General features: G+C 39.6%; 2 protein-coding genes and 1 long non-coding RNA gene across 5 annotated transcripts in view; 1 reads left to right on the top strand and 2 right to left on the bottom strand.

Annotated features, from left to right (window-relative positions):
• Positions 1 to 2,316, top strand: part of SLC12A2 (solute carrier family 12 member 2) — a 61,023-nt gene extending 58,707 nt beyond the window's left edge. Inside the window, exon 27 of the mRNA XM_080372391.1 lies at positions 159 to 2,316. Coding sequence (XP_080228517.1) covers positions 159 to 294 — 136 coding nt within the window. The 3' untranslated portion in view covers positions 295 to 2,316. The remainder of the gene's footprint in view (positions 1 to 158) is intronic.
• Positions 2,317 to 2,792: 476 nt separating this feature from the next.
• On the bottom strand, positions 2,793 to 19,977 carry LOC308056680. The gene is made up of 2 exons (XR_013924913.1): positions 4,980 to 19,977; positions 2,793 to 4,354 (listed from the first exon to the last, which is right to left on the bottom strand). It is a non-coding gene; the product is annotated as an uncharacterized lncRNA (long non-coding RNA).
• Positions 19,978 to 21,414: 1,437 nt separating this feature from the next.
• The window catches only part of FBN2 (fibrillin 2), a 177,441-nt gene continuing 172,759 nt past the window's right edge, over positions 21,415 to 26,096 (bottom strand). For 2 of the 3 annotated variants that reach the window (XM_080373133.1, XM_080373134.1), the window contains exons 64-65: positions 25,762 to 25,921; positions 21,415 to 23,332 (exon numbers count right to left, since the gene is read on the bottom strand). In XM_080373133.1, coding sequence (XP_080229259.1) covers positions 22,958 to 23,332; positions 25,762 to 25,921 — 535 coding nt within the window. In that variant the 3' untranslated portion in view covers positions 21,415 to 22,957. The remainder of the gene's footprint in view (positions 23,333 to 25,761; positions 25,922 to 26,096) is intronic. The other variant, XM_080373135.1, reaches the window with a different exon arrangement.

Genomic DNA, 26,096 nt, shown 5'->3' with positions numbered 1-26,096 from the left:
AAGTGAATTCTGAGGAAATAACCAAGAACTAGAAAGGTTAAGAAAGATAACTTGTATCTACCTTTTTGCAGAGTTGTTCTTTCATATTTCTATGATAAGACTTGTACTCCAGCAGGTTTTTCTAATTGTTGAATGCTGTTTTTCCTTGTGAATTGTAGGAGTTTGCCAGTTGCACGAAAAGGTGCAGTTTCTAGTGCACTATACATGGCCTGGTTAGAAGCGCTTTCTAAAGACCTGCCACCAATTCTCCTTGTTCGTGGGAATCATCAGAGTGTTCTTACCTTCTATTCCTAAGAGTACTGCACATTGGACAGCTATGATGAAATGGTACTTCAGTGCCCAGGGGAGAGCGACTGACAGTTGATATATTAACATCACAAAGGCAAAAAGTGACTTCTTTCACTATTTCACTGACTTGAAAGCACACAAGGAAAGTCACTGTATTTCTAAAGTTGTGACATCTTCAGTTTTATTCTATATTTTCTGTAATTTAATCTTGCTTAATGGGGGAGGATTCCTTGTTAGACTGAAGAGAGAGGCTTTTTGTTTGCTATTTGAATAGCAGCAATAAAATGTTTTATTTTTAATCAATGAAAGGATTATAGATTTATAAAAGCCTTTTAGCCTTGAGGTGCCTTCTGAAATTAACCAAATCTCATCCATACATCCTGTTTTGTAAATTTATATAGAATGTCAAAATCTGCCTTCAACTAAGAGTTTAGATCAGACTTCCTTTAGTTTCTAGTATCTTCCATGTTACAATAAAAATGAATGCTGCTTTTCAGTCTTCTTCCATTGAGCTATTAGGTCTTAGTACTGTATGTTTTCTATTGTCAGAAAGATTTTGGCTTTTTATTATTGTATCTGTTAGATTTAAAGGTGAGAATTGGGGCAGGTCAGTTGAACTAAAACAAACTCCTGATGTTATTGTCAAGACTTTGTGCTACCAAGTTTTGTAACAGTTAAAATAAAACTAACTCTACTAGCAGAGAGCATCCTTTTCTCAAATTTGACAATGTATACTACTTTGACACTAGTCCAAAATAAACAGCTAACATTAGCTACCTTGGTGAAGGATACTGGTTAATCTTTGTTCTGTAACTGTAATATGAAACTAAATTCATCTTACTGGCTGAGGCTTTTTGTCTTACTACGAATTAGAAGAAAAGAAAAGGACCTGTCCTAGTTCTTAGCCTATTATGTTTTGGTGTCACTTTCACTTTACTTTGAAACAAAACTCAGCTTAAAGGCTTGAATGGGGATAATACAAGCAATGTGATGCTATCTAACAGAAAACAGTAAACACTATGTGGAATCTTGCTATCCAATATAAAGTGTAAAAGCTACAGTTCTCTTGCATTTTTCAACAAATGGTTAAAAGGACCACTGGTTACCAGGGGAGATGTTTTTAGGTCAATTCATTCAGTTGTCAGAAAATACAGTTAGTCTTATTAAATAATACTCAGGTTTGATTGTCTATCAATTTAGATCTATTCCATACATCCTGCTTTATATATTTTCTATGTTCAATAAAGAAACTGCCAATCTTGTGTGCCCTTTCATTGCATATTTTGAAAACTTCATAATGCAGTCTATTATGAACACCCACACAAGAAATTTCACTTGAGCCTTTGTATAGAAGGCTAGTAATGTGAACTGTTTTTAGGTAATCCTTTCTATCCAAAATATACTAGGAATTTAAAAAACATGTCACAAGTTTTTGATACTTGCATTGGACATGCTACTGGATCAGTTTATCAGCAGTTGCGTGACTTTCATTTATGCATGTGCAGAAAAAGGGTATTTTTATGCCAAATGCAAGATCAAATTGAAATGTAAGTGTTCACTTTTGAAGAACGAAGCGTAATCGTGTGGCAAGGTAGAGGTTCAAGTTGTCATTAAAGGTAAAAACATTCTACACAGTGCAGTACACACTGCTGCCAAGTTCCTGGTAAACTGCAAAAAATCTTTTTGCTGTTTTTGTCTGTTGGATTTGAGACTATGAATAATTTCACTTCAAAAATAAGAAAAAAAACATGCATGTTTTGCTGCTGTGAGATAACTGATGCCAGCATGAACCCAGCTTCTTATGATAAACTTAAGACAGTTTGCAGTAAAAGCACTGTTTCTTTCCAGGCAAGAGGGTGGGGATCAAAATTACCAACATATCTATTACAGGTTTTACAGTGTTTTCTAGGGTGTAAGGAAGTCGCATTGTGAATATGGAATCATTGCCATGTTTATTCTTTGTGGGTTACATTCTTTTGAACAGATGGACAGTAAGGCATGGACTTAGTGCTGCTATGTTTTTTTTTTTTTTAAAAAAAGTAAAATGTGCGCAGGTACACTTATTTAAAAGGTGTTTTGCCCATTCAGGAAACCATTGCTTGTGATCTGTAACACAGAAACCAAATGAAGTGTGTGTATACATGCATATATGTGTATAAAATTATATAAAATATATCTAAATATGCATATGGGGATAGTTAAGGTAATGTGTGTGAAATAACGTAGGATGCTTTTCACATGCACTCTCAGAAGTCCGCTAACGCCAGACACGAGGTGAAGTTTCAAGATTTTTGCTACACTAAAATTTCAACAGTTAATGGTAATTGTTTGCAGCAGATGTCAGTTAGTGGCAGCCACTCCAACTTCTGCTTTGATTTTGACACCAAATTTAGTTTTGCTCCAATCATGATTAATTACTTGAAAAATGAAATCACTTACATGTGGCAATTCATACCTTCTATAGACTAGGTTTCTTTGTATGGATTTAGAAAGACAGTAATAGCTGGAGGAAATCAACTATTTATTTGTTCACTTGTATTTAGGTTTCCTTTTACATACATTCTTTTATATGCTTTTTCTGACATTGCGTATTTAAAAATAACAATTTAAAGATCTGAGCGTTAGTGGGTAATGGCCCACTTGGTTCGAAGATGTGAGATTTGACATTGTACTGTAACTGTCACACACAAATGCTTTTCTAATGTTTTAATGTAATTATTGCAGTTAATACTTTGTACCAGGGGGATGTCACTGCAATAAAAGGAAGTGAATTCAATACAACTGCTTGTCTATCAAAGCCTTTTTTTTTTATTGGTGGGAGATAGGGAATAATAATTCTAGTTTAATGGGTTAATGCTGAAAATAGTTCCTGATACGTGAATATGCTTATTGCATGTATCTAACACTGTCCTTTATTGTGGAATTTGCTTAGGACCATGAGTTGTGAAGGTGTCTGGTGTAAGTGTGTTTTTCTTCGGGGAATGTTTACTGCTACTGGGTTAGAACAGTGGTGATTGCATAACAAAAATAAACCTTGTTTTGCTCTCTAACATTTGTCATGACTTGCCATGCAACGCAGACCAATTCCTGATATGTTTAAGCTGGAATATTAGTATCTGAAAACTTGTTCCAGTTACACAAGTTGTTGTATTTCTGAATACAATCAAGAACTTTCTAACTCCTCTTTTTCCCCTCAAAGTAGTAGTTCAGTGTGATGTGAAGAAATATATTGGGAAAATAACTTCTGAAAAGACTTGACTGCAAATGCAGGACACATTTGGCCTTAACTCCTCTAATGTACACTTAACTAGAAACTGGTTGAAAAAAATCTAAGTTGAAGAGCATAATGAGAAACAACAAGTTTTCTCATACTAAACAATACTAAAAGCCACTGAAGAACTTTTTAACCTCATTAATTTTGGTGTTTTCTAAGCACCCGGCTGAATATTGTTGTTTGAAAATCAACATTTAATAAAATCAGACCCTCACTATATATTTTTTAATTTACTACACACTTCCGTGCATCTAAATCTAGGCCTTGAGAGTGATCAGTTTAGAGCCCAGTGGAATGGGAAGGCTTTGTTAAAGGTAAACTGCCAACTTCTATGGCATTGGCTCTAACCCATTTCAGTATATAAAGCTGCAGAGGAGAAGGTATGCAGCAGTTTTTCTAGATCCTTCTAGTTGCTGGACAAGTAGTTGATCCAAATAATGACACAGTACCGTTGGCTGAATTCACAGGTGAGTAAATTCATGTATGCTTTTGAACCTAAAAAAAATGAAAATTGGATCAAGGTTGATCTCATGACTGAGCTACACAATCACTAAATGTTCACACTGCACAGTAACCTGTTTTGGTTTTGTTTTGAAACAGGAAAGCTGGACTCGCTTCACCTTAGCGAATGTTCTTCATTGCTGTAGTTATGCTTCTTGTATAACCTCTGTGGGATCCTGTAGATCTTGTGGGTTTATGTTCACCAGGAGTGGGAGGTTAGGCTTCAGGTCTGTGAGACTGTAGAGGCATTGGATGGTGTTCTGCTCCAATACCCCAGTGCCTTGCTTCCCTCTGCAGGGTGAAAAACAAGTGCTTACTGATGCATCACCGAATCTTGCTACTCAGCCTCCCAATAGCACGGTGTGGAAAAGCTTTTCAGAGTTGAGACTATGGGTAGGTTGATGGAGGCTGATGCCTGCATTTAGAAGAGGGAGAAAGAAGCTGGTAACAATCATCGGTGTAACTTTTGAACTGGAGGAGTAAATGCTGAAGCAGCAGCATGCCCCTCTGATCAGCACGGAAGACCTTTCTTTCAAAACATAAAGCACTTCATATGCACCTCTGAGCATCTGACAATGACAAAAGAAACTGTACTCTACCCTGTGGGCTGTAAACATCAAACTTGCTGATGAGGTGCACAACCAGAAGTTATCTGTGTGGCCAGGCATGAGTCAAGCCCATGCCGACTGCTTACATCCACGTTCGTACGTACGGGTGTGAGTAGTTACAGAATGGAGAGAAGGAACCGAAGAACAGCTGCTTTGCTGGTCCTGCCCTTGATCTGCTCGCTCTGTTCCAGCATGGCTTTGTAGCTCCAGGTACCGGCTCCCCACCCCGCCCTCGGCCAACCTGCCTCCCTGCACGGCCTGTGCGCGCCCAGGAGTGCCATCACCACGGCCTGCGCAGCCGCGCTTACCTGCGCGTCACAATGCAGTGCGGAGACGGCGAATGGAATCGTGCAGGATTTAAAATGTCACGCAATGCTGAATTTTACCTTTTTAACCATCCTCTACCCGAAGAACCCCATTCCCCATCCCACCGCCCTTCGGGCCGCGCTGCTAAAGCCCCGCCCCCGCCTCTCCCGGCAGCCCCGCGCCCCTATTGGCTGTGGGCGACTCTCCTCGTCCTCTTATTGGCTGCTGCCAGAGGCGGGCCGCTGGTCCTGTCTCTCAGGTCGGCCGTTAGGCCGCCGGCCCCGGGCCTCCTGCGGGGGCGGACGGTGGCAGCGGCAGCCGGCCAGCGGGCGGGGCGGGGCCCGAGGGGGCGGGGCGGGGCCTCCGCCATCAGCCGCTCTTGCGGACTTGCCGTCAGTCAGCCCTTTGTAAGTGCGCCCTGGTGCGTGGTCATGCGTGGCGTTGTGTGTTGGAACTGCTTTTCATTCGTTTCCGTGAAGTGTTACAAAATACGCTTTTAATAAGAATCTAATAGCAGTAGCACCTGGGCGTGAGAAGGGCTCGGAGCTCTGCACCCACTGTGTGGGGACTGGGGAAAGCAGGCCCTGACGGGCTGTAGCCAAAGCAGATTCTAGTGAGAGGTTCTAGCTCTAGGTACCTTGTCTTCATAGCCCCTCAGTTCCCGTCCACAGTAATAATCACAAAATCCTGCTAATAAAACATTAATTGTAGTGAAAGGAATAGGAAATACCGTCTCCTTACAGTTCCCTAGGCATTCAGGCTAGGCTGGGAGCGCCAGGTGGCAGTACCGGCTGCCAGCATTTAGACTCGGACTCGGGTTGGAAAGGACCCCGAGATAACCCAGCCCAGCCGTTACCCCGGCAGAGCCAAGGCCACCGCTGAACCCTGTCCCCAGGTGTCTGCAGGTCTTTTAAAAACCTCCAGGGATGGTGATTCCACCACTGCCTCGGGCAGCCTCTTCCAATACTTTACAGCCCTTTCAGTGAAGAAATTGTTACCAATATCCCATCTAAACCCTCCCTGACACAACTTGAGGCTGTTTCCCCTCATCCTAGTGTTTGTTACCTGGGAGAAGAGACTGACACCCACCTTGCTACAGCCTCTTTCAGGTGGCCGTAGAGAGCCGTAAGGTCCCCCCGAGCCTCCTTTCCTCCAGGCTAAACAACCCCAGTTCCCTCAGCTGTTCCTCATAAGACTTGTGCTCCAGACCCTTCACCAGCTCCGTTGCCCTTCTCTGGACACACTCCAGCACCTCTACTTCCCTCCCCTGGTACAACTTGAGGCTGTTTCCTCTTGTCCTATCGCTTGTGATCTGGGAGAAGAGACCTACCACAACCTGCCTACAATCTCCCCCCCGAGTCTCCTCTTCTCCAGACTAAACTACCCCAGTTCCCACAGCCACTCCACCTAAGATTTGCTCTCCGGACCCTTCAACAGCGTTGCTGCCCTTCTCTGGACATGCTCCAGCATTCTACATTCCTCTTGATGTAAAGGACCCAAAACTGAACACGGGATTTAAGGAGCAGCCTCACCAGTGCCAAGCACAGGGGGACCATCACTTCCCTAGCCCTGCTGGCCACACCGTTTCTGGTACAAGCCAGGATGCTGTTGGCCTTCTTGGCCACCTGGGCACGCTGCTGGCTCATGTTCAGCTGGCCATCAACCAATACCCCCAGGTCCTTTTCTGCGGGGCAGCTTTCCAGCCACTCTACAGGATTACTGTAGCGGTGCATGGGGTTGCTGTGGCCCAAGTGCAGGACCCAGCACTAAGCCTTGAACCTCGGACAGCTGGCCTCGGCCCATAGATCCAGCCTGTGCAAAACCCTCTGCAGAGCCTTCCTACCCTCAAGATTAGCATTCCCACCCAGCTTGGTGTTGCTTGCAAATTTATTGAGGGTGCACTCCATCACCTCATCCAAATAATTGATAAAGCTATTAAATGGAACTGGCCCAGTGCTGAGCCCTGGGGAACAGGAGTTGTGACTGACTGGCTGCCAGCTGGATGTAACTCCATTCACCATCACTCTTCAGGCTTGGTCATTTAGCCACTTTTTTTGACAATGAAAAGTACACCTGTCCAAGCCATGAGCAGCCAGTTACTCCAGGAGAATGCTGTGGAAGATGGTGTCAAAGGCTGGTCACCTTGTCATAGAAAGAGATCAGGTTAGTCAAGCAGGACCTGCTCTTCCTAAACCCATGCTGGCTGGGTCTGATCACCTGGTTGTCCTGGTTGCCACGTGATGGCACTCAAGATGCTCTGCTCCATAACAACACCAAGGTCAGACTGACAGGCCAGTAATTCCCTAAATCCTCCTTCCAGCCCTTCTTGTAGCTGGGCATCACTTTGGCTAACCTCCAGTCAACTGGGACCTCTCTAGTTAGCCAGAACTGTTGATAAATGATGGAAAGGGGCATGGTGAGCACTTCTGCCAGCTCCCTCAGTACCCTCAGGTGGATCCCGTCCAGCCCCATAGACTGATGTTTAAGTGGTGCAGCAGGTCACTGACCATTTCCCCTTGGATTATGGGGGCTTTATTCTGTTCCTTGTCCCTGTGTTTCAGCTCAGGGGGCTGGATACCTGGAGAACAACTGGTCTTACCATTAAGGACTGGTAAAATCTTCCCATTTCAGGTAATGCCTGAAACTGCACTCTCAAATATGGTCTTGCACTGTTCTTTTGGTTTCATGAGCTAAAGAACAGTGCTTTTAATAAACTTAACACATATCAGCATAACAGTATTATTTTGCATTTTTTCCATAATTTTGACTGTGGATAGGAGAAAAGTTAAATATTAATTCCCCCCTCCCCCTCCCCCTTTGTTGGAAAAATTAGCTGGTTTTGTTCTTAAGGATGCAGAAATCTCCATGCAGATGCTGCTTGTTGACTTCAAACCGCCTTTATACCTCTCAGTAACCATAATTTCATAAAACACCGGGTGATGCTTGCTTTTTTCAGTATCTGTTTCCAGTTGTGTTAGCCTTAGAGAGCAGCCAGGTACATGCTGCAGTCAGAAAGAGAAGAGAGACCTTAGAAAACAAAACAGACTGACATCTAGTTCCAGAGTGATCCGTAACATTACAACAAGGTATTTTTGCTTCATAAGTAACAAACAAGAGAAATGTCCACCACCTTCTACAAGTACAGAGAGAGGGGCAAGATGATAAAGCTTTACATCACTCCAAAATATCCAGGTACTAGCTATCTGCAGTGTTGGAGGAAACGCAATAGTGTAGCACTAGGCATTTCCAAGCTTATAAAGCTTGAGAATAACTATTACCACTCTGTTGGTGTGTTTTGCAACTATTAACTACATCTTGGAACATGTCTTTGGAATTAAATTTTTCTCTGCAAAACAGATGGTAAAAATGGATTCACAAGCAAAGGATTTCCACAGGCTCTGGCTGAAAATCAGAGAGCTGTGATTAGTCTTGAAACATGCTCACTCCGAGTCCTGTATGGTCGTTCATTCTTTCAGACCAGGCTGCCTGGCTGTTTGGTTGAACCACAGTGTTGTGAATTATAGGGAGTCTTGAATAGTTCCATCGTACTACCGTTAACAATTACATAGATTAACAATTAGAACAGTACTAAAAAAAATTATACATGAAGCAGGAGATGGGATGTATGTATGAAAGAATATGCCAGATAATCAAATGTTAGCTTGGGTGTTTTGTAAGTATTATAGTCATTTTAGTGCAACTCATCTCTGATGAGCAGTGGGGGTAAAGAAAAAAAATCAAAACTGCAAAAATATAAGCACAAAGTTAAGCATGTTGCTTGTAGTAAAACATAGTAGTTTAAGCACCAGTAACGCAGAAATCACGGCAGATCAAAGCACAGTGCCTGCCAAGAGGAACTTGCACCTCAAAGGAAATGACACTTTAAGGAGTCAACCAACAACAGCCATTCACAGTATTAACACATGAAATCAAGGCTAACCACAGAATAGTGTTGCCTTTCACATGGGATTTTGGCTAACCTCATATAGAATTTCATTTTACTTTTGATTGCACAGTTGAGTGTTGTTACTTTAAGAGTTTTCATTGTCACTAAAATCTTCCTGTATTCTTCAACCAGCAACAGTAATATTTCAGACATGGTAGAATGTCATGGGAAAACACAAGCTTTGGCAAATACATGCCAAATCTTATTAAGCACTCTTTATCTTTTATTTTTTAATTTTAACTATATTGCAGGGTTTGGGGTTTGCTGTTTTCTTGTTCTTACCATGATTGTAAGCATCTAGAAAAATGAGGCTTGATTCTCAGCAAGGACCCGGGAGTCACCATAATGTAAATAATTCCAACGGATAAAAAAAAAAAGGACTTTATGTTTACTTGTCAACTCTGGGAACAAAGCATCCTCTCTAGCCAGAAAACAGATCTGACTTTTTCCATCCTGTACTATTGGCCAACCCTGAAACTCTTAGGTTGTTCTAGAAAACTCATTCTGTTCCAGGCAGAAAACATATGCCAGCATTAATTTATGATTTGGAGTCTGTCTTTGCAAATGTATTTGTGTGCCGTCCTCCAAATGCATCATAATCAAGAAATTTTCACTTTCCCAGGATTAGGCAAGATTAGTAATAAAAAGCAACTTCTCCTACTGTAACTTTGATTATAGGTAGGTCACCTCTAAGTAAAGGGCAACAGGTTCTGAGCTTGTAGTTCTGTCCTTGTTCTGGCAGTCATTAACTGTATTCTATGGTGGCTTTTATGCCAGGAAGTGACTTCGTGGCAGATTTGGGATTCAGATCAAATCCTGATTTCTAGGATTTGCTGTGAATACTAGGAATACTCTCTCTTCCCTTTAATGGCAAAGAGTTTTAAGTGAATCTGTTGTAATTACTTCTGACTTTAAACATTCCTGTTTTGTGGGATAATTAATTGTTACTACTGAAAAAAAAATATAAATCAAATACATAACACAGCTTTTTCCTTCAGTCCATAAACATAAGGTAAGATCCAAGCTATCTACTTCTTGGCTTCTCTACAATACATGTATGGATCTTTGAAATTAGTTTGTGGTATATGGAGCTGGAAGGAATGACAAGGTTCTTCCTAAGACTTAAGATTTTCATGGTGGCTGTAGTAATGGTGGGGGTGGTCAGGTCATGTCGTTTGACAGATCTTTGAAGTTTGTATTGTTCATTCTCCAGGTGAGCCACTAGTGAGCCGTTTTATTATAGATAAGGTACAATTTCTTTTTCTTAACTTTAAAAAACATTAGAAAAAATCTTTTACTCTCCCACCTGCCTTCCTGGCTCTGCTTTAGTAAGAGAGATGCAAACTTAAGAAATGGTAAGTGCATTTTTGGCTCTTGCTGTTTTTTTTGAGAACTGTTTAAAAAACAAAGCTCCAAGTTCTTTTCCAGAACTGAGTATCACGTAGAAAGTTTTAGGGTACCTGGTTGTATTTTGGGGATTTTCATACTTGTAAAATATATCATTTTGGAAGAGACCTGTGGAGGTCATCAAGCACAGCCCTCTTCTCAAAGCAGCTCTACATACATCAGGTTGCTCAAGGCCTTGTCAGATTGAGTTTTTAATATCTCCAAGGCTCTCTGGGTATCTGTTCTAGTGTTCAAATTACAAGTTTTCATCGTAAGGATGGTCAAATCAGACTTTCCCATGTTGCAGCTTTTCTGTTGCCTCTCATCTTGTTGTCCACCAGGGAGAATGCACCTCCACTAGGTTATTGAAGACATGGAAAAGGTCTCCCCACTGCTTTCTTGTCTTAAGATGAAAAAATTCAGTTTTCTGAATCTTCTCTTACGTGTTGCATGCTTTAGCGCAGTAACCAGTCATCTGGGTAACTATGCTGGACTTGTTTATTTCCTTAGTATTTTGCTGCAAGTGAACTGAAGCCCATTTGACTGTTCTAAATATCTCTCACTAGCTTCACTTCCAACTGAGCTTCAGATTTCCAAACTTCATCCTTGTACACTTGGTCAATGTACTGGTGTTGTTCATGGACATCCAGTCCCTGCATCCCTTCTCTGTACTGGTGTTTGATTGCATGCCATTGTTTCATCTGTGCTGGCCTTCTGCCATACTTGCTCAATTTCCTGCACATCTGATTGGAAGGTTCTTGTGCTTTTAAGAGGTGGTTGTTGAAGTTCAGCTGGCTTTTCTTGGTCTCTTTGCCCTGCAAGCCATCTCCTGTGGGAACATGCTGCACAGATCTTAAAAGAAGCCATAGACTGTCCTCCTGTAGTCCAGGGCTGTAATTCTACCTTTTGTCTTGCTTACTTCTCTCGGGATTTTAGACTCCACTCTTTGTCATAGTTGCTGCATCCAGGACTGATGTGGACCTTTATACCCCTAGCCAATTCTCTCTTTTGAGAAAACAGACTCAGCAGAGAGTTTGTCCTAGGTGGCTTTTTGAGCAATTGCATCAAAAAATTATCACAAAGAGACTCAAGAAATCTCTTTAATTGCTTTCCCAGCTGTATTGCCCCTCCAACAGATACTGGTGTCTTTCAAATACTCTGTAAGTACCAGAGCCTGTGATCAGGTGACTTCTTGCAGTTGTCCATTTTGAGTATATTCTGAGACGTTTACATATATATTCTTAGGAGAATAGAAAGAAATATAAGGTCACTTGCAAAAATGTAAGAGACATCCCATGTCCCAGCTTAATTGTTGGGAGAGTCTGCCACTACATCAGCTGTGAAATAGTATGTCGAAGCCAACTGGCAGGAGATGAATCCATGTGAATGAGATCCTGTGGTTCTGAGTTGTGTTTTGGAGATGACATCATAAGTGTAAGGGAATTTTAAAGAATGGGATTTTAAATGGAAACTATTAACTGGCATATTCAAATCACCCAAGGATGAAAGAAAGATGGATTATAGAGGTTAGTGGAGTGCATGTTTTGGGTGTGAGAAGAAAACTGGAAACTCAGAGGACACAAGGGATAGACTGAGAAGATGCATGAGCCATGAAATAGAATTAGGGTTAAATAGATGAGGAGGATGCCGAGAAGAGGAGTAAGGCCATATCTTTGTCACCAGGTTTTCTCTCACTTTTCTGGAAAGAAATAAAGGTTTGTGTAGAAAGTTAAGTTGATATAAAAAGGCATTGGAGAAGTGCTACAGGATACCTGGAAATGCAGATGCGGCGTGTTACTCAAATGAGGGTGTACCTGAAGAGGAAAACTTAGTTATGGAAGTAATCAGCTTAATATTTTGAATTATTTTTCTTGTTATTCCCATTTTCTATCAGATCTGGTGTGTAGAGTGTGTGAAGGCCTTCTGTGCATACTAATATCTTTTTTGTAAAAGCATAGTGTACTGTGGAAGTGCTTAAAGCATTTTGTTATTTTTTCTTACTTCTTTTCATCTTATTTCTTCATAATTAACCATGTAGTTGTGAAATACTTGATATTACTTGCATAATTTAAAATTTTGGATTTTGACAGCTTATGTGGACCATATTCTAGACTCTGCTTCCTCTTGCTTTTGAACAAATCTTGGGGTTTGTCTTCGTCACTTTAGAATATTGTTCTTGGTTGCTTTCATAACTAGCTTTCATCCTTGTTTGCTTGTTTGATGTAGACTGCATTCTACGTCTGAATTCCTAGTTCTGTGATATGCTACTACAGTAGCATGTGACAGTCTGTATATTTATGAGGACTGATGATGAACGTACTGCCTTGGGAGATGAGAGTTACGAATGTTATGGAGAAAAATTTGGGTGAAATCATGACACTAGGAAATTGAGAGGCAACCTTTTTTAAAAAAACAATGGCTGAAAGAGAAAAATTAAGAAAATCAGAGTGATTAATTAGGTAGAAACATTAAACAAAAGCAAAACTGAGCAGCTTTCCTAACCAGCTGGTGGTTATTTCACAAAAAATGTTATATAGTATTAACTGATGCTGTTAGTCTGAAAAGAGAGAAAGGACTGAGATAATTAAGAGTGGTTCCTTCTCATATCTGGAAGACATTTCTATTATATTAATTTTGGAAAGTATTGTCTGAGCAATAGAGAAGATAAATCTGGCACTGTGGCTGTAATGTTTTTGCATGTTCTGTGGAAAATATGACCCAATTTTCTGTGGAAGACAGTCTTGAAACTTTAGAAACTTTAAAAAAATATACTGCCTTCCCCAAAGGATGAATTTGATGTTTTTCTTTTTTTCTTTTTTTTTTTTTTTTATTAACCATACCAAGTTATATACATACTTGAGGCCCATCTCACATTCTCTTTGCCACCTTTTGTCTTGCAAGCAGCAAAGTTTTGGTCGGCTTTTAATGTAACTTTATAGGAATGAGAGCTTTTCAATTATTTGCTTTGCTGGTGCTCAGTTCAATCATTGGTTACTGTGGCTTGTTTTTGTTGGCTGTTTCCTCTGGACTGTGCTTTCCTTAAGAACACATGTCTTGATGAAGGGTAGCTTAGTTTTGCTTTCACTGAAAGAAACTGAGGAACATGCAGGAGTAGACAGGACATTAAATACAAACACAAATACACAAAAGCCAGTCCAGTCCAGTCCATTTAAAAAGGAAAGGATAGAGTGGGAAGACACTGATGTGCTTTCCAGCATGTTGTATTCATATCAGTAGTGTGACTGAGTAATGCTGTCACATTCTGTTCCACGTTGCATGAAGCCAATGTTGCTTCTTTTCTTAGGACAGGAGGCTAAACTGAGGAAGTGGTGGATGTAACTCACTCCATTCATAAGGAAACAAGACTCATCTGTGGTTAGCTCTGTATTCCACAAACTCTTGTATTTTGAAGTGGACACATTTATAAAATTTACATCTGTGTTTTCAGCAGCTGAGAAATGACTTAGAACTATCAAATTTCCTTTCAAACAGTTGTCTTCTACTTTTATCTTGGCTTTAAAACTGGATTCCAGGACAGCTACCGCTTAGCCAGAAAACAGCTGTTTTGAGACTGAATGGTTCCTATTATTCTGAGGGATACTTAGAAGTCGTGTTTCTTTGCATCATATGGTAAGCAGGCAAAGGAATTTGAGTCCATTTAATTAACAGCATGTCTGGTATACTTGGTATTTTCCATGGAGTGATATTAATAGATGGGCTACTTTAGGAGCTATCCCAATGAAGCTCAGCTCTGATTCAAGAGCAGCTATTTAAAACAATCTCTGTGTGCTTGATCAGTGTAACAATAGTATACACTGTAAAGATTTCACTGTGTTTTAGGCATATGGAAATTAAAGGCTTAAAATGCTGTGCATTATGTCTCAAAGAATACAATGGATGATTCAGAAAAGGCCTTTTGTACAAAGTTTAGAAGCCTGTTAAGAAACACAATGCACTTTCCAGAGATGGGGCTGCCATTGGCTAAACTGCCTGGTGAAATTAGTCTTAATAATTAAGAGACATAGAGCTGAGCTGTCTCAGTACTGAGTTTGGCCTTTTACTACTACAAGTAGTAGTTGTTTCTTTGTTTTTAATTTGTCTTTTCTAAGCTGTGTGCACTGATTTATAAATTTAGTGACAGGCATTTCAACGCAAATCTTGATTCTTAACCATCAATTTTCAGTCTCTCAGCTAACAAACATCAGATCTTCTCAGGTTTTTCTATTTCATTTTTCATTTATAACTTAAAATTTTTCATTTATAACTTATAACTGGAAGACTAAAAAAGCCACAAACCCTTTTTGACATTTAATTGAATTAAATTCCTTTAGATAATTTCTTAGCAGTGTCTTACATTATTAACTTTGTGCGTGGCTGGATGATAATTTGGCAAAATGTTCATTGGTCCAGAAACAGATAACTTGTGGCCATTTAGTAATACATTTTCTAAATCATATTTTCTAAATGAAGTTAGATCAACTGTCAGTTGTTAGACCAAAGCAGTGCTGATAACACAGGGGTGTTCAGTCACTGCTGAGCAGCGCTTACACAGAGTCAGGGCCTTTTCTGCCCCTCGCCCCACCCCACCAGCGAGCGGGCTGGGGGTGCACAGGAACCTGGAAGGGGACACAGCCGGGACAGCTGACCCCAACTGATAGTCCATACTGTATGACACCACAATCAGCATATACAGTTGGGGGTGGAAGGAAGGGTGACGTTCAGAGTGATGGCATTTGTCTTCCTAAATAACCATGATGTGTCAGGGAACCCTGCTTTCCTGGAGATGGCTGAACACCTGCCTGCCGGTGGGAAGTAGTAAATTCTTTGGTTTGCTTTGCTTGTTTGTGTGGCTTTTACCTTATTTATCAAACTGTCTTTATCTCAGTGCACAAATTTTCTCACTTCCGCATTCCTGATTCTACTTTCATACCACAGGAGGGGAACAAGTGAGTCACTGTGTGGGGTTTAGTCGGTGGATGGGGTTAAACCATGACATGAAGAAATGGAAACTTTGTGGCTCTTGTAGGCTTGCTGAAAAATAACAAAAGATTAACTAAAAGAAACTGAAAATTTAACTGAAGGTAATATGAAGATGCTTTTTTCCCCTGAAAATATCAGGATCATGCTATTAGTAGAGCTGGAGTTTTCCTACAGATTTATTAGTTACATGTACTATTATAGTTCAACTATCCAGGTGAACAAATTTTGATTTAGTAAAAGTCTTCCTTGAAAGAAGTAATCTTAATATGTTTAGTGACCTAGTCTATAGGAGGTCTTATCTGAAACTTAGAAGGGGATTTGAGAAGGCGTACTGAAGAGAAATAAAAGCTGCAGCAAACTCATGAGTGAATTTATTGCATTCTTCAGCTGCATATTTGAATCACTGCCATGAAAATAAGGCATCCAGCAACACTGTGCCAAAAAATAACAGTCATTTTACAGTAAAATGGCCTTCAAAATGTGACACAGAAATTGTTAACTTAGTGTTTGCATAATTTATGAGTAATTTAGTTGGGAAAAAAAAGGAACTGTGTGACTGCCAGATAGTGTGGGACTGAAGAGTTTGCTTCATTACTGAAGCTGAAGGTTGTGGCTACCCATAAAACTAGGACCTGGAAACAAGTGCAGCTCGGATGCTGAGGGTGCAAGAGCAGGCTAGGGCTATGCATTAGGCTGTGCTGAGTCAGTAAAGTTGAGAGAGATACTGGCAATGGCAATGTAAGTTTTGAGAGCTTAAACATATAATATGAAGGGTTTATGTTATTAAAAGCCAGTTTGGAAGTGGTAGGCATTGTTGGATTTTACCAGTTCATCTTAAAAATTCCCAGGTCTGATCACTTCATCATGAGTTAATTATGCATATACCCAGGTAAATATGCATGCACAAAATAGTAATGTAAACTTCCTGCCTTGTTATAGCATACCAGATGTGTCATATTTGTACTGAACAACTTTTCCTTATTATGTTAAATGTTTACAGGTGACTCAGTCTGTAGCTCATCTGTGTTTGCCAGTGCTGAGTGGCAGTTGTACTGCATACATTTTTTCATTGTTTCCTATCTCAGGTGCTCATAATTGCCTTTATTTCTGATTGCTAAGAAATTAGGGCTCTTGGAAATGTTACATGAGTTGGGGAGAACACTGCAATTACTTTTTAAACTTGGGGGTGAACTACTTTGCAGGCTTTCTATTAAATTGGTAACTTTTTAATTGGTTATTTCTTGCCTACTTTCAGCCTTCTGCTAGATGATTTTCTGGAACAGACAAACCAGTGAAACTTGTGCCTTTTGGCAAAATGGTTTATCTGTTGCTTTTTCCTTAAAACTAAAGTTTTTCAAAAAAAATTGAATGTGCACTTGAGGGTTATGACCTGGTGGTTATTTGACACAAACCACCCCCCACACACACCACACACAGCCCCCCTTTTGTTTTCTTTGTCAATGATGAATACAGGTCTAAAAGCAAATGGTAGAGAGAATAACTATGAATTTCCATAAGCTATCTCCACATGAAGAACAGTAAGACAGAAAGTTATGGCAATTATTTTATGGAATCAGAGATCCAGGTTTAGGCCTTTGTATTTGCATCACTTAGAAATAGAATGCATTATTTTTGCTAAATAAATATACTGGGGTTGGGGTCCTCTTCTTGAATGCATGTGTATTCTTCAGCTTCAAACCACAAGCCTTGAGAACACATTTGGTATTTAGCTGTCAGTTTGGTGATATGGCCTGAAGTTAGAAATCTTTCAAAAATTCCGGTGTAGCAGAACCAGTAATTCATCAGTTCTCTTCACTGCAGTGAAGAGGGAGTGTCTGTGTAGCTATGTGCATATATATGTTCTCGTGGTGGGTTTTTTTGTCGTTTTTTAGTAGTCTTGCCCCAGGACAAATGTTGGTGGCAACTGACAGGGTTTTGTTGGGTCTACATTGGACGAGAAATGCTATAGGATGAAGTATAAAAACATCAGCTATTTAAGTATATAAGCACTATAGAAATAGCAGAATCAGATAAAACTACAGTAACATAATAGTGCCAGCAGTAAAAAGAAAGATGACATGTTACTGTTCAATGAAACTTAATAGAAGTATTTCACATTTACTTTATGTAAGAACATCTTTAGACATAGGGTTTTAAAATGTACTGTGGACTGAAAGACTGCTTCAGTGCTGCTCTCTTTTATATTTTCTGGTTCAGATAGAGTAGGAACCTAGTGCTTCAGTCTAGCGGTTTTCTTGTCTGGACTTTGACAGTCTTAGCTTTCCATGTGCTTTAATACTACTGCTGCTAAAACAGTGAGAATGGTTGTGCTTTTAAATATGTGAGTGTTTTTGCCTTAAGTTACTTTATAGATCTATGTACGCTTCCCTGTTTTAATGCATCAGCATATTGAATTGCTATTCATAGGACTGACTGGAGTTTAAACCCTTGAGGAAGAGTCCTGTGTTTCTCATTCATGACTGGTAATGTTCATTCTGTCACTTTGTCATTTCCTCATAGTGTTGCAGCAGTGATTTCCCAGATTAGTTAGATTTGAGCAAGCTCTGGGTCCTTTTGTTTAGGATACATGGTAGTACAGTGTAGATACACGTTCATGCATGGAAATGCTGCTGATCTCCTGCTTTGGCCTTGGAGTTCAGAATTCTAAACCTCGAAATCCCTGTTTTGCATGAAAGTGATGGCATACCACCAACTGTTTCTGCTGACATTCCTTGTGTCTCAAGATCTGGTTTTTGCCACAGGTGGAAACACCTCATTCTTGACAAGCCCAAGCAGCGAGGAGGCCTTGCTTGTATAGAATCATGTCCAGATACATAGGTTAAACATTTCTGTGAACACCCATGCTGACATACAATTGGCATTCTTGAAACAAGCTTCACAGACCACATGAGAAGTGACCTCCTTCATCAGTTCTGTAAGACTATGGCAGCAAAGTACTTACTTCCTATCTCTGCTATAGCAATTTGATGTCAAATACATAAGCAGTTGCACTAGGCACTACAGTTTTATTTTAGATATATAATGTTGTACTTCTGCTCTCGTGTTTTCCTGCTCTCCTGCTTTAAGAAGTGTGAATGTAGAGTTGTGGGCCTTCATCCCCTCAAAGTCCATAAATCAGCTCTTTTCTGTGATTTAAGGCACGTCTGCTGAACAGCGCTGGTTAGTTCAGGTGCTTAGGTTACAGTTGTAACACACGGGAAGAATTAATAGGCACATTTAGGGCAGTAAGATTTTTGCTGTATTTAGTTTTGCAGTGCATTGTCACTGCTGAATTCTGTGCATTTAGCACAAAGGCAGGCTCTTCAGCTGTCAGTGTGCAGACCATATCGATTACAGCAAATTTTAACTAGTCATTCCAAGTCAGTCTAATAGAATCCCATAGAAAAGCAGTCCTTTATAGAATGCTGGCTGGAGAGCCTGGCTTATGAAAAACTGTTATCAGCCCATTCTTTCAGACAAGGAACATGAAGGAACTGGGTGGTGTTTGAATTGCTGTAGCGTTACTGCTGGTTAAAGAGGTGTGGCTATGGAGAAAGGACACAATGTGCTAAGAAATAATTACTGGATGCTTGGACGCAGCAATACTCCCAGCAATGCTGTCTTGTCTATTGAATTGGAGCCATGCTTGCAGATGAAGGAGCCCTAAAAGGTCTGTACACTCTTCTTTGACTCTGACACGTACAAAGAGGTCAAAAACTCTGGAGCATTTGAGGACAGGAAAGGAGGCAAGCGTTCTTTGAGGGGCCTGGTAATATTGTGGGGTTACAGTAAACATGCCAAACCTTAGTGCTGGCATGTTGGAAAAGCAAATGTTTAGATCAAGGGCTGAGGGGCCGAGTCCTTGCAGTAAAGCTGAAAAACTGGAAGTCTTTCCTCAAAAAGAAATTTTAGGTTATCAATTATTTATGCATACGTATTTTAGAATTATTGTAATGACGAAGTATCACAGACTTGCTAGAATAGCTGGAGTGTACTGGCAAAGTCCTCGCTGCCTAGGGCTAGCTCAGACACTACCTTCACTCACTACAGCCTTGCTTCAGATTGCCAAGAGGTTTATACTGCAGCCTCTTAAATAGACAATTTTCATTTTACTGTTGGCAACAGATTTTGGTGTTTTGTAGCTTTCTGGAACACTGGTCTTTCTGTGCATGTGTAGTCAGCTTTCTCATTAAATGTTTAGAAATAAAAAGGTTATAGGCTATTAAAGGCTAGAGTTTGAAGAAATGGGTATGCAAATATACACTGTGACAGGATGGGTGGAAAGGAAGTGGCTCTGTTTTGGATTTCTTGCTTGTGGTTTTTTTTTGGTTTTTTTTTTTTTTTTTTTTTTTTTAAACCAGGATATTTTTTCATCTGAATTTGAAGGTGGGGGTGACTTCTTTCTGGGTATTGTGCATAAATGACTCGTGCATTTTTAGGTGGCAGAGGGTAATGCTGCCTTTCTAGTAAAGGAATGAGGTATTTTTTCTACTTTGTACTTGACTGTATGATTAGTTAACACAGATGTTATCTGATGATAGCTCCTTGGTTATAAAAAAGGCTTTAAGCAATAATCTCTGTTGACTGATAAAATCTTCCAGAACTTGCAGCCTTAGAGGAGTCATTTGTAAGTGCATTGCTACTATTTTCCCTTCTTGAGAATAGAAAGCAAAGGATAATGCTCTACTGGGTTCAGTCCGTTGGCTTTTCTTCCAGTGTGTGTTTCCTGGAAATCTCCCATTTTGGACAGAGTAGCCTTCTTAGAAATTAGCTGTTAGAGTTGTTAAAACTTGAGTCAGTGCCATACTGGATATATTTATTAGAGCTCTAGAGATCTTTTCATTTCTGTAAATGTCAGTCATCTTACCCAGAAGCAGCTTTGAATCATAATGAAACTTGCACGACCATAATCTGAAGGTGATGTCCGTTAAGTCTAGTTCCAAGCAATTTCATATTGTCTTGTTTAAACTGATGCATTGTTAAGTGTTAGATAAATCTGAATACATGTGTAGATTTCAAGGAATACTCAAGGCAAATTAACTCCCATGAAATAAATTGGTAATTATTATAACAATTACAACGCCGTAATTTCTCATTATTTTCTTTCTTTAGTGAAATTAGATGTATGATTCCTTTAAAAACTTGTATTTCTTTTATTACTTTATGAATATTTTAGCAGAGAGGGATAGTAAGGTAGCAGAGCATGTTAGTCTGGATGTTTCAAAGCACAGGGAAGAGCAATTTTATGCTGAAAAAACTCACACTATGGAAACTCACTGTTACTGCATCCAGTAATTAGAACCTTAGACCTGCAACTTGGCTTTTAATGTAATTAGCTCGTGAAGTGCCATTCCTCTAGAAGAACAGCAATAGAATATGTAGGGGTAATTCTGCTGGTGCAGACTGTCTTATATTCAGAAACTAAAGAGTATATCTTAAACAAACATTTTGCATCTTAATTCAGTGCTTAATCCAATCTGATTTCCCTTTCTCTGGCTATTACTGCTGTGACAAAAACATGAAGTAAGTATTTGCTATTAAAAGTAATCACCAGTTTAACTTTGAATGGAATAAAGGGAAGTTTATGTAATGAGGTCTTGTGGAAACCTTGCATACTTTATGAAAAAAGCTTTTTTTGCACTGTTGTGCTTGACTGTGTACCTAATGAAGGGGATTTAAGAAAGGGACTGCCAGCAAGCAGAATACCTTCTGATAGTCTTATGAAATTTTTTTTGCTATTCAGGTAGGATGGAGGTTTTATACTTCTACACTTAAAATGTATGGGGATATTTTGTTATGAGCTGAATTATCAAACTTAAATTGTGATGGTCCTTCAGCCCTCATTACACGGATAAGCACAAACTTCTGCAAGGCCAGCACACTTGAACATAATATGTGACAGATTTTGAGGGAGTTGAGGCAGAGTTTTAACTTTGTAAGGACAGTTTAATTCCTGTGGTTCTGTTCTGTCATAATGGAGAAACTAAAGGTCGATAAATGCTGTATAATCCTAAACGTGAGTGAAGAAGAGTTTACATCGAAATAGCTTTTTTCTGCTCTGAATCCTACGGATTTACAAGTAGGTGCTTATTTTGTGTAAAAACCAGACATTTCAAAGAAAAAACTACCCCAAAATAAGCTTTATTGTAAGAAAAGTGTTGTCTTACTGATACAGACCTGCAAACAAAACTTTTTTTCTTACAAACTTTTGATTAAAAATGTACAGTTTCTTTTTCTTTTCAAAATCCCCAAAGTCAACAAAAGAAAAGAAAAATCACCGAGTATAACTTGATATAATCTTTGGTCAGCACTGATATGCAACTGAAACAATCCTGGAGTCAGCATGTGCTTTGGCTATTTTCACATATGAGATTCTGTTACATGACGTTACAGGCACCAGCTGTCAAGTAAAGCACCACTGAGACATAAACTTAACACATAATGGTATGACATTTTTTAAAAAATTACTAAACTAAATGTCAACTCATTGTACAAACATCTTTCTTACAAAATAAGCTATGATAAAATGAGGCATATGGTGTATAACTACAGTATTAATGAAACTTATAACAAATGGATTTCAAATACACTTTTCCTTGTCTGCGCTGCATAATTAGTTTGCACATATGGCAGTCCTGATACAGCTCTCAGTTTTAAGTAAATGCACCATTAATTCAAGCCAGCACCAAACAGTATGGAACATCATGTGTTCCCTTCAGAGAGACGTTTTCTTCAGCTGCCTACATTAATGCAGATTTGTAGAGCACCCTTTCTGAGAATGAGGTGTGGTTGCATGTGTGGTTCCTTGAGGTTACTGGAAGGAAGTACAGTACAGTTTGGTTCTGCAATGCTAATGGTATTAAAAGCAGTCAAGGTATTTTGCTACAGTGGTTGTGCATCTTCCATTATTTGATGTGGCTGATTCAGAATACAATCCTATTGAGCTGCTGTGAAATATGATCTCCGCAGAGACTGATATTGCAATTCTTACCCTTTAAAACTTTTTTTTTTCTTTTGAATACTCAAAAGCTTTGCAAGAGCACTTTAGAATATCCAGAAGATGTACTACAGTGCTCTTTCAGCCCTGATACATTTAAAAATTACTTATATACCATTTGGATGACTGGCCCAAATACAAAAGGAAACATCTTTCAATTTTTTTTTCATTAAGAAAGTACCTCTAAAATGTTATAGCTCAAATTTATAAATGTAAAGAAAACCAAGCAAGTTTCCCTTTTTGTTTACATAATTTGTTATTTTCTCCATATATTACTGCATTAAAAATAAATAAACTATACTTTTTTTTTTAATTAGGAACTATAGCAAAATACCCAAAGTGTTACAGACTGCTAACAGGAAAAAAAAAAGCTCACATCTTTGTGCCATTAGTGCCATGTGATGACTTCTTGAACTTTAGCTTTTTAATATACTTCAATTTGAGGTTATATAACAGATACAGTAACCATGATCACCAATGTAATCAAAGTTTTGGCAGTGGCAAGGGTGGTTCTGCAGTCTCGGCAGGATGGAAAGAAAGAGGTCTTCCCCTCTTCCTTCCTCCCCCAAAAGTCAGTGACTGTTTCAAAGCCTTTGAAAAGCAGGTATGCTCAGGTGGGTAGAATAAGTGAACAGAAGTGACTGAAGAACTGGACTCAGTCTGGAGGACAGCTAGTAGAGGTCTATCCACAGCCTCATTCTGAGAGCTTCCCCAAGCTCTCCCAGGAGGTAGTTGTCCTCATTGCTGTCTTCCAGCTTCTTTAGCTCCTTTTTCTTGTATAGAGGAATGCTTGTGATTTCCAGTGTGTGAGTTCCAGGCACCGACTTTTTCTTAACTGTGTGCAAATAACTCAGTCCATCCCTCTGATGGATTTGAAAGATGCCATCATCATTGCCACGTGAGATGATGTAGCGCACGTGGTTGGTAAGGGGCTCAATGGCTGGGATGAGTTCTAGGATGTGCTCCTTATTGTCAAGCCTGGAAACGTTGACTCTCATCTTCAAAGGACTATCCATGTCTAGACTTTCCAAGCTAATCTGCTCAATCTGAAGTAAAGGAGGAAAGATTGTTTAAAGCAGGAAAGAAACAGATACTCACTTGCACTGACAGAAGAAGAATAGGTGATTATTAACAGTTTCTGCATTTGTCAAAATCTAGCTGTGAAAGAATTGTAAATCCTTTCCATCTGGGAGAACTGCTTGATTCCATATAACACTGTAAATCTTAAAGGCTTCTCACACAGGCTTAACAGGATAACTAAAGTTACAACATCAGGTCTACAGAGGGTGTTCAGATTTCAGATTTGTTTCAGAATCTATTCAGCTTCATGCGTGCAAGAAGTCCATGTAAAGAAGAGACCTATGTTTACTACTGCACTAAAGGCTGTATGCGAGGCACAGTCTTGTTCTTATGATGCATATCGGTGAGCAACATTACAGAAACACATACCACAACAGTGTATGGGAATTCCCTGAAACTTCTGGTATAATTGTTTTAATGAATGCAGGCTCAGCATTTGGTGATAAGGAAGCACAGTGATTATGAGGGAAACTGAAGTAAGGAGAGAACTGCTGCATTGTTAGCTGCCTACAGAAAGGGCTAGTATGTCACATTGTCCAGTTAAATCCTATCTGGACCACTGAAAGGAATGTGGAAAAAAGTTCTAGCATTGTTTTTCTGACAAATCAGTTGCATGTTCCTTTTTAATTTGAGCTTCAGTATAGTTATGCTGCTGGTGTGAATCTGTCCAGAGGTGTTAGCTCTGAACACGCTTGGGGGCTGGGGGTCAGAATGAGTGCATTCCCAGGAAAAGCATCTGACAAGCAAACACTTTTGAAAGTGATTTTGCAAAAACATATACACTGTAGTCTTCTTTAGGAAACCTGATACTAAGTGAGGTACCTAGCCTACATGTCAAGATCATTTCACGCTTGTAAGGATAGCAAAGGATTTCTTTCTCCGAGGGGATTCCAATCACACGTGAATACATATGTGTACTAATATGTAATGTAATAAAAAACACTTGGTGAAAACAAGGAAAATTTGTGGACAGGAGCAAGTACTATAGTGTTTTAAATACGGCACCCCACAGACACCATTAGTAATGACAATATTTATTTTTTCACATAGTTTTATGGATATGAAACCTTTCACTTTTACTGCTCAGGTAGTTGTAGTATTAAAACCTGAAAAGGTTAATGCTATTAAAAAATGGAATAACAAGATACAACAATTATGAACCAGATATGAAATTAACTGTGCAAAAGAAAAAATGCTTTCTGGAACATCCATGTACTTCTGTGGTGGGTTGACCACAGAGTTCAGACTGGAACAGGTCAAGTGGGAGTGGTGGTGGGGATGGAAAAGGGTTGCTGGGGAAGTGTGGATGTGTGTGGGGGAAATCAAACATTTAGATTTTAAGTGCAAACACTGCATCCTTTAGAGCAGAAATTACAGATTTACTGGCTTCTTTAGAAACTTTGCCAATACAAGAACTGGTTTTGATGGCGTTATGTGAAGGTGTGTGTACTAGGACTGGAGCTTCTGGATTGTTTTATGCCTCTATCCTTTTAGAAAGGAGACTTGTTTCCCTGTTCTTTCAATGTAATTTTTGTGGCTAGCACACCTTACCATTTTAGTTGAGGGTTTGCATTTTGCCTGTTCACATGACACAAATCTTGTACCACTGAAGGAAAATCTGTGTGTCGCTGCCTCTAAACTGAGTCAGTTTCCCATTACTGCAGATTTCAAAATCAGACCTAATGCTACAAGACAACATCCTACCATACAGATAATGTGGACTACAGATATACAGGTATACTCTTCTAACTTTTGAAAAAAACATCTAAAAGGTTTAAATAGTAGGACTGTCCTTTCATGAGTATCACATAACTCATTTTTATAAGCCTACAAAATGCAGTGAGAAAAATACCGGGTCTGAAGTCTAGTTCTCTAATACCCTCAGCAATTCTGCAAATATTGGACTATAGTGTATCAGCTAGGTTATGGGCGCTAGTCCCCCACAACTGTGAGCAATCATGGGATAGACACTTAAGACTAAAATGATCTGCAAGAAGATCTATTCAGCTGTCCCAGACCATAAAACGCTATCCGATCTCTTCCTGACTGCAGAACAGGTTGCAGACATGACTGGTTTCCTAGCTCTCTTTAACTAGCAGGAAAATTACTTCTCTGAATATTATTTTGAGGAATTAGAACACATCTCACACTACAAAGGACTCTTCACAAGCCTTAGAAACTTGATCCATTCATAGTTGTTGATGTCCTTCTGATTGCCGTATCGTTCCTGCCAACAGGACCCAAGTGTAAATACCACTGAGGTGGGGGAAAAAAGATTTTCGCTGCTGAATGTGGACTGTTAAAAAGTTCCTTCCATTTACTGATAGTGATGAGTATCGTATCTCTGAAAAATAACTCAAAGTACATTATAGTGCTTATTTATCCTGGTACGTACAGTGTCATTAGCACTTCTCTTCCTCCTGTTGTCTTTTTCGGGATAGCCATTGATTTTACACTCGTAACATGCTTCAGGGGACAAAGCACTCTCTTCATCAGCATGTCCATCCAGTGGCAGGTACTGGCCTTTGTTAAATCCCATCCCTGAGACACAGTGGCTATTGAATAAAAACATCTGTTTTAGTTACTTCTTGCAGTTTTATGAACTGTCCTGTTAAATGGAAAGCGAGCGTATGTAATCTGTATCACAGTGTCTGCACCCCCTGCCTTTCCCTTCCCTCAGCAGGAGGTCTGTGCATTAATTTTCTTTGCACTACTGTGGCATACTGAATG

This window comes from Falco punctatus (assembly GCF_963210335.1).
Source record: "Falco punctatus genome assembly, chromosome: Z".
NCBI lineage: Eukaryota > Metazoa > Chordata > Aves > Falconiformes > Falconidae > Falco > Falco punctatus.
This window is presented reverse-complemented; position numbering and strand designations above follow the sequence as displayed.